This window comes from Manis pentadactyla, chromosome 12, assembly GCF_030020395.1.
Source record: "Manis pentadactyla isolate mManPen7 chromosome 12, mManPen7.hap1, whole genome shotgun sequence".
Lineage (NCBI taxonomy): Eukaryota > Metazoa > Chordata > Mammalia > Pholidota > Manidae > Manis > Manis pentadactyla.
This window is the reverse complement of record NC_080030.1, coordinates 52,286,821-52,295,424: the sequence shown is the minus strand read 5'-3', so window position 1 is coordinate 52,295,424 and position 8,604 is coordinate 52,286,821. Positions and strand designations below refer to the sequence as shown.

General features: G+C 46.6%; 1 protein-coding gene across 1 annotated transcript; it reads right to left on the bottom strand.

The window, feature by feature from the left end:
- Positions 1-1,532: 1,532 nt before the first annotated feature.
- CITED2 (Cbp/p300 interacting transactivator with Glu/Asp rich carboxy-terminal domain 2) lies at positions 1,533-3,916 on the bottom strand. Its single transcript, XM_036903659.2, has 2 exons — positions 3,666-3,916; positions 1,533-3,206 (listed from the first exon to the last, which is right to left on the bottom strand). Exon 2 carries the CDS (start codon positions 3,196-3,198, stop codon positions 2,392-2,394), a length of 807 nt encoding a protein of 268 aa, XP_036759554.1. The 5' UTR covers positions 3,199-3,206; positions 3,666-3,916; the 3' UTR covers positions 1,533-2,391.
- Between the last annotated feature and the right edge of the window lie 4,688 nt (positions 3,917-8,604).

The window sequence follows — 8,604 nt, the reverse complement described above, 5'->3', positions numbered from 1 at the left end:
TTAATGCAAGAAAAACAATGCCTCTAATAGCTTTCCTTTTTTCCTGGCACCAGTGAAAAAGAACTAGAATTGTTATATTAATATGTATGCAAACATATTTTTTCACTTGAGCCTCTGGAAAAAAATAAAAAAGGAAAACTCACTGTAAAAATGCTTAGCCACGAAGATTTACTGCTGATTGCAGATTTAGTATTGACATGTTTTAGCTGAAGAAAACTTCAGCTTTAACTATTAATGTGGGAAATCTGGATCAGCTTTTAAGCAGGGTGAAGGGGTTTTGAATGATTATTTTCATAGAAATTATTTATTTAGAACATAATTTTTAATAAGGAGGTGTCAGTTATAGAGGTATAAAAAAGCCCAGTGGAGTCAGCATCTTAATTTTAATGGCCTGCCTTGGAAATAGAATTACAGAATGTAGGTGATCTGAATTGTACTGAAATCAGCCTCCATGCCAGGCTCACTGTAATTTAACACTTCTCTAAACCCTCCTCTCATTTTTCTTTTATTATGAAATATGGGATTTAAGATTAGAGCCCAAGAGTCTAAATGAAATGCTCTTTTAAAGTATTACTTGTAAGATTTTCCTCAACCTATATTCTTTTTACTCCTCTAGTGGGTTAAAAGACTATTTTTTTCTTAAATGTAGGTGTGTTGCTCTTGTAAGCTAGGAAAACATGAAAGGAAAAACAAAATTCCTTCTCCTTCCAACTGGGATAATTTGAGATTTTAACAATACTTTTCCTTTGCTTGGCTATATAAGGCAGAACTTGATACCTACTTAAGTGTGGTTATGTCTTCTTGATAACGCATGCAGGTAAAATTAAAGTGATATTCTTATGTCCTTTGAATCCACTGCCTGTAACAGAAAAAGCTCAGAATTCTGGAAAACAGGGTATGCTTTAGAGTATCTTGTGACGGTTGTAATTTGACCTTTGAATCAACCTCCCTGTGTAAATTTTAAATATTATAGAACAAAATAGAAAGCCCCAAGGTGGAATTCCAACCCCTCTTCCTCTCAGAACTATAAACCAGTCAGAAGCTATTTCAGAGATTGTTAGAAAATTCATCACTAGAGATAAAGGTAGCTTTTATGTAATGCCATCCTCACCAGTCTCTTAGTGTGTTATTCCAGTCTACCTTCATGTAATTGATCAGGTATAACCAGAAACACTTGGTTCTCCCCCTCCCTCCCTCTGAAAAAAATATTTATAACAGTAAGTATTAAAAACCCAAACTCTAGAGTATACTTGAATATGATGGCAACTAGGAAAAAAAGATGCTCTTCGACAACTTTGCAGCTTTTGAGTAAACCACACCAATAGGCATGTTATAATGATAACAATGAAGCATTATGCCAATTATGTTAAATCCTGCTCTCTGCTTAAGCTCATGGTGACCTGTTTTAGTGTCCTGTAATTTATCCTTTGGAATGCTTACTCTCATCACTAAAGTGTTCAACTTAAAGAGAAAACAAGAAAGCCTCCGAAGGGAATTCCACCCCCGCCTCCAAATGACTTCTAGAAAACAAGTATTTCTTAACTTTTTATTGACATTGGCAAATTAAAATAGAATAAATTAACAAGTATTTTTTCAAAAAAATGTTTTGTACAAAAATACTGTCAAAATTTCCTAAAAAGCTTTCAACACAGTAGTATCTTTTCATGTACTGAATATAACTATTAGCACAGTGTCAAAAATGTTGAAGACAGAAACAAAATAAAAATTTGTGAAATGTTTGCCACTGACGACATTCCACACCCTATTATTGTCTGTACATATGGGGGAGGGGGACAGCCAACTTGAAAGGGAACAGAATGACTTTTCCTGATCCAGAACAGTTTGGCCCACATCTGTTTAATCTTCCAGTTTAGCATATTTTAAAAATTAGTCTGTACTCAAATGCATAGTTAAAAAAATGAAGCGAGATGGCAGAGTTGTGCAGTAATATCTGCCCTTCAAAGTTCATGCAACCAACGAATGCAATTTTTCCTTTCACTCGTAAATCTGAATGCAGTTCAGTCATTTGAAACCATCTACAAAATCCACAAGATTAAGCAGTTTGCCAAGATTAATATCTAACAGTTGAGCACTGGAGAAAGTGAGGAAATAAGGAGTAAAAACAAACAACAAAAAAGACCAAGTTAGCTAGATATTTCAACTACATAAGGGAGGTGAATGTCAAGGCTAAAAAACGAAACAAAAACAACAAAAAAAAGTGGCAGCAATTTTTTTAAACCAATTTGTACAAGTTTATAGTTTACTTTGTTTCCGAGTTCTCAAACCTTTCAAGGTCTGAAAAGTGAGATACTGTGTCTAAGGGAATGTTTTTTTAATTCACACCGAAGGTGGGGAGGGTTTGATTTCTTCCGTCAGGGGGTTGCGACCGAGTCAGCAGCTTACTCTGCTGGGCTGCTGTTTGCACACGAAGTCCGTCATGAAATCAAACTCGTTTTGCCCCAGCCAGAGTTCTGGCAGCTCCTTGATGCGGTCCAAACCCATCTCTATCACTAAAGACATGAGCACTTCCTCGTCGATGAAGTCAGTGTCTATGACATTGGGCGGCAGCATTGCCGCGGGGACGTGGGCCACCGGGGCTGACATGCTGCTGCTGCCGCCGCCGCCGCTGCCAGCGGTGCTGCCCGCGCCGCCGCCCGAGGAGCCGCCGGGGCCGCCGGCTGTGCTGCTCCCGCCGGAGCCGCCGGAGGTGCCGCCGCTGCCGTGCTTGGCGTTGCAGTCTCGGAAGTGCTGGTTTGTCCCGTTCATCTGGTGGCCTGCAGCAGGGTGCAAATCCGGCATGTAGTGGTTGTGGGGGTAGGGGTGATGGTTGAAATACTGGTTGTTGAGCTTCTGCAGCTGCATGCTAGCCGGCAGGGAGCCTCCCTGGCTGGCCACCGGGGGGCCCATGAACTGCGAGTTGTTAAACCGGGCCGCGGGCGCCAGCGCGCTCGGGGGGTGCCCTCCGTTCACAGTCCCCGGACCCATCGCATGCCGGATGCCGCTTGTGGCATTCATGTTGCCCGCGCCGTAGTGTATGTGCTCGCCCATCAGGGCATTGAAGGCGTGCTGAGGCTGCTGCTGATGGTGATGGGGGCTCGGGAACTGCCCCATGCCCATGCGGTGGGCAGGGTGGTGGTGAAGCCCACTGGTGCCGTCGGGGAAGCGCCCGTGGTTCATGGCCATCATATGGTCTGCCATTTCCAGTCCTGAAAGTGAAAAGGGCAGGCGGTAAGACGCGCGCCACACGTGCCGCCCACCACGGCATACCCCACTTTTTCTGGCTTCTGTCCTCTCGGCTCCCCGGACGTACGTCGGCTGCGAATCACCATCCCCAGGGTCCCACTAGTAGCCTGTGCACCCGGGCCCGCCGCCAGAGCGGACCCGCCACCCACGGCAGAGCCGGTGCTGCACAGACAGAACCTTCCCCTGCGACCGCGCGGGGGACTCGAGCCCACACCCCCCTCTGTTCCCCGAAGACGCCTAATAAAGGAAGTGCCCCGTAGCCCAGACGCGAACTTCAGGCATTAAACCGGCCCTCCTCATCCTGTTGTTGCACATCCTGTTGTTATTCCCCAGCCCCGCCTCACGCTCTTCCTCCGGGCAAACCCAGCCCTCGGAGGACTGGGCTGGCAGGAGCCCCGGCCGGCTTCGCCCGCCGCGCTCACCTTCCGTCTTTGCGATTTCTGCTCCGAAGACCGAGGGCGGGACAGTCGGGTCCAGGACCGGCTCAGCAGCACATAGAGGGGCCCTTCCGGGCGTGCGGGGCGCTCGCTATTGCGATGTGGGCGCCGAGGTACTGCAGCAGCCGCTGGGGCAGAATCGGAGCCGTTTCCTTTTATTCCCCCTCCGCTGCCCTCACAGCTCGGCAAGACCGCCCGGCAGCTGCCAACAATGAGCTGTGTTTCTTAGGGCTTTGGCCACAGTTAATATAAGGGATTTCAGGAAGGGCGGAGCGAGAGCCTCCCGGGCGGGCGGTACGAAAACACGGAATCTAGAGTTTGGGGCCTAAAGGATCCGGTCTTGGAGCCGCGTCCCCGCGGCCGGCGGCACGTGCGCAGTGGCTGAGGACCCAGGCACCGCCCAGCTGTCCCCAGCTCTGGTTTCCTCCCTTTCCTCCCACCCGGGCCAGCCAACCGCCCCCGGCGCGGGACGAAAATCCTCCCTGGGCTCCCAGCCGGAAGGTAGAGCCTGCCCGGAGAGAAGCGAGGGAAGCTCACCGCTCCTCTCTGGCCGGATCCCCTACCCGCGTCTCTCCCACCCGGGTCGCCAAGAGATCTGGGCTGCCTTCTACGGGGGTTCTTTCTGCGCTTCCATCCTCCATAGTGTCCCGCTGCCTCCCCGGCTTTGCAAAAGCCTTCCCGGGCTGCGAAAGAATGGCCGTTTCCTCCAGTACGGTTTTAAAGCCCCGGACGAATAACGCCCCCTCCCCAGGGCACGCTTTCCCGGGCTATGCCTTTGTGTTTTTATAGGGGCAGTAGGTAAAGTTGATATAGATTTTCTGCGTGTAGATGCATTTTTCCCCACTCCTTTCAAGGACAGCAGCGGGGGGCGGGGAGCAGCAGCGGCTGCAGGTGGACAGCGCGCTCGCGGGCCCGGCCTCTTCCGCTCCCGCGTCTGGGGCTCCGGTCCGCACTTTCGGGCCCGCTTGCCTCTCCCGGGGTACGTGTGCTTCTGCTAAGTTTGCGTTTGCAGCTCTTGGTAGCTTTGGCATCCGAGCTGAGGCGTCTCTGCTCTGTAAACAAACTCAGCGATCCTCGTCCCTAGATCCACCTTTTTGCACATACACAGTTTCTTGCTTCTGTTGTTGCCCTTGATCCGGGAGGTGGGGGTGTGTGCAAACTTGCAGAGCCTCCCTCCGGGCTCTGCCTGACGGCTTGGGGTTGCTTTAGAAGCGAATGGGTTTGTAATTAAGAAATTCGAGGGCTAAGTAAAGCTGCTGTTGCTGGAAAAGGAAAACAAATAGATAACATGGTAATCGCTTTGTAAATAAAGTCGTTTTGGAGGTGGGCACGTAGCTGCACGTCCCGTAAGGCACGGAGCGCACACACACTGCTGGGACTGTTCCTTTTCAGTGGAATTGTTCAGTGGGGCAATAGGCGATAATAACCTTCCTTCCCCAAACGCGGCGCAAGTAGCCTGGTCGTCCATTTGGCTCATTGACTTGCAAATAAAATCCTTAATACCGTTCCGGGCTACTGCCCGGTCGGAGCTCTCTCGCTTTCTCACTTGGGGAAGCCGAGTTGTTTCCCCAACACCACGATGAGGTTGCTTCGAGCTTTTATATTGCTCTTTATGTGGTAAACGCGAGTTTAGCGCTCCGAATAAGGACTTCTGTTCAGAGTTGTTTCTTCATAACTCGATAGCCATTGAAGACTTCCTGCTGCGAAGAGCTAGTCCCTCGCCACCCCCTCCTCCCTCCTTTTTAATCCCTTCTTGTTCACAGACTCTTTTTTTTCGGCCCTATTTTCTTGAGGACTGGAAATTCTGTTATATTTCCCCTTTCAGGGATTTGGAAAAGAGAGAGCGAATCCTGATTATTTTAAGCTACTATCCCTCTGTCTTCCTTTAGTTAGAAATATATACACAGATATATGATGCATAATATATGTAATATATATATATGTATGTACACACAAATATATGTTTAATATATAGACTTGAACATTGTTACTGTCTTCCTCTCTTTCCTTTTCCAGGCTGTCCACCATTTATAACTGTGAATGCAATAATTTTTAAACCTCAGAAAATTTTTTTCTGGTGACTTGTGCACAGAACACCTTTCATTATTGGTTATGAGAATCCTCCATTCTCCTTTCCACCCACCACTTTTACCTGTAGGTTGTGGCCTTGCAGTTACAGAATGAGAAATTTGGAAGAGACTCAAAATGCCGTTTCCTATAAAAAAAAAATAGACTGCAAAATATTGGTCAACCCCAGACTCAAAAATTGCCAGATACACTATTTACTTCCCCTCCTTACTCTGCAGTGTCTTGTGACACAGGGGCCAGCTCTTGAATGTCTAATCTAAATTCCTCTTGCAACCATTAAGGAAAGGTACAGCTCCATCCAGCTTCAGCAGTTCCACATGCTATTGGGAAGTCCTTTGAAAGGTCACCTCCCTGTCCCCCTTCTCTTAAAGGGGGGAAAGAAAAGTTCTGGGACCAGCTGGTTAGAACATGGCATACTTTGTTCATTTATTCATGGTCCAAAGGAGGCGATGGACAAACAGGTCTTGGACACACTGAAAAATGCCACGCCAGCATTAAACCCAAGGCTTTCTGGGAACGCACAGGAAGAACAACTGACCCTGTCTCCAGGGTCTTGGGAAGGCTTACCAATGGAGGTGGTACCTATGTTGAGGCCTGAGGATGAAGAAGGTTAGGCTACCACAGGAGGGGGTAGAAATGAGGGAAACAGGTTTGGAGGGGCTAACTGAGGCTGGATGTTCTGGGCGTTGTTTCCTAGACTGAGAAGTTTGGTGTATCCTGAAGACTGTGAGAAGCAGGTGAAAACCTGTGAGATCAAATTCTCATTTTAGAGAGTTCAGGATGATACTGTGGAGAATGGATTGAGCAAGAAAGACTGGAAGCAGGGAATCCATTAGGAGGCAGTTACAGTTACCCAGGGGTACAGGAAGCCCAGTGCAACCAGGGGTTTACCCTGTGGACCTGGGTAAGGCAGTGGTCTCTGTGAGCTCCTAATAGCGTTAATGGTTGTATTAGTTTCCTAGGGCTGCCATAACCAACTCCAGCAAGCTCTGTTTAGCCACTTAGGCTTAAACAACAGAAATTTACTGTCTGCACTTCTGGAGGTTAGAAGTCTAAGATCAAGGTGTTGGCAGGGAAACCCCAATTAATTTCTCTATCTTCACATGGCATTTTCCTCTTTGTATGTGTGTCTCTGTGTCCAAATTTCTCCTTTTTGTAAAGACACTAGCCATATTAGATTAAGGGCCACCCAAATGACCTCATTTTAACTTGATGGCCTCTTTAAAGACCCTATCTCCAAATAAGGTCACGTTCTGAGGTACTGGGGATTAGAATTCCAACATAACTGTTTTTTAGGGAAGAAAGTCAATCCATAACAGTGGAGAAACTGAATAACAAGACCTGTGTCTGAATAAAAAGACACTGCCTTTCTGGACGAGCTTTCTTCCCAGATTTCCTGCTGGCCTACACTTTTATAGCTTCGTGTCTCCACTCAGACATCATCAACTTCAGTGAGGTCTTCCTGACTATCCTACATATCTGGCCACATACATCTTGCTTTTCTTCTAATTTTATTTTTCCTCAGTATTTATCCCCACCTGACACATGCATATTGAATTTTGCTGTCTCCCTTCCCTATTAGAATGGCAGCTCCAAAGGAGCAGGACCTTGCCTCTTCATTCAGTCAAGGTCTTGACATGTGTTAGTCTTTTACTGATTTAGGTTAATGCATGCATAAATGAAAGGAATAGAGCAGAGATACCAAGGGAACCTAAACGAAAGGCTTCTCGAGGGGCCAGGGAAGATTTTTTGGAGAAGGTTACTTTGAAGTCTGAAGGTAGAAAATCTAGTGGAAAGGAGAATAGCCACTTACCACTGCCTGCATTGTGGCCTGTCATGTACTCAGGCAAAACTGAGCTGTTAGGGGAGATGGCTCATCTGGGTATCGTTGGCTGCTGAGTTATGGAGGAAGGTCCCCAAGGGTGAGAAAACTTTTGGTTGAAACAGAGCTTCTAGAGGTAAGCCTTGGGCTTCAGCTAAACCTTGAGGTGAGTGAAGACTGATATGAGTTTGCACCTGGTGGGTAGGGTGTGGGTGGGGTGGGATCCCATACTGGATTTTCTGTGTTAGGTAAAGGATCTCACCTAAATATCACCACAACAGTAGAGATAACTTTCATCACTGCAGAAAAGAGGATTCTGAGTCTCAGTTAAAAAAAACAAAAAACCTAAAACACATGGCTACCTTCTCAGAGGAATTAAGGAAAAACAGAGAGAAAAAAAACAATTAGAGACATACAGTGGTTGTTTCCTTTCTCCTCTTCCCCTCCTTCCAAGTCCTTGGCTGCAGTTCTCATCTGGTGAGAAAATACACTGCTGTCACTTTGTTCCTCCATCCACTTGGCCACCATAATGAGGCAGGGTCCTCTTTTTGAGCATCAGGTGTGACAATGGTCCCTAGCTCTGCCTTTCTCCAACTCTCTCCTGTTCTTCTGCATATGTGGGGTCTGTGATGGAAAGTTCTGATATTTTACTTGTCTGTGAAATAATTTGGCGTAGGAACTGTCAGTGGACCCATAGCTTCTCATCCAGAAACTGTGGACGGATTTTAGTGTCAGGGTGAGGACACGTAGTTAATAAAGAGGTAGAAGCCCTATAAGGCAACCCTGCATTATCAGTAGTGTCTTACATATATGTGTATATGTCAAAATGATGCATTCATGCCAGTTTTAAATCTGTGTATTTGGTTCTAATTAACAAAATGCAAATTCACTTGAAATCATTACTAATCACATAATAGTATTTTTCTGTCTTTAATAGAAATATTTACCATGGGAGGAGGCAGTGAAGTATTTTTATTAAAAAGGGGTCTTCAGACTTGATGAAGTTGATATCAT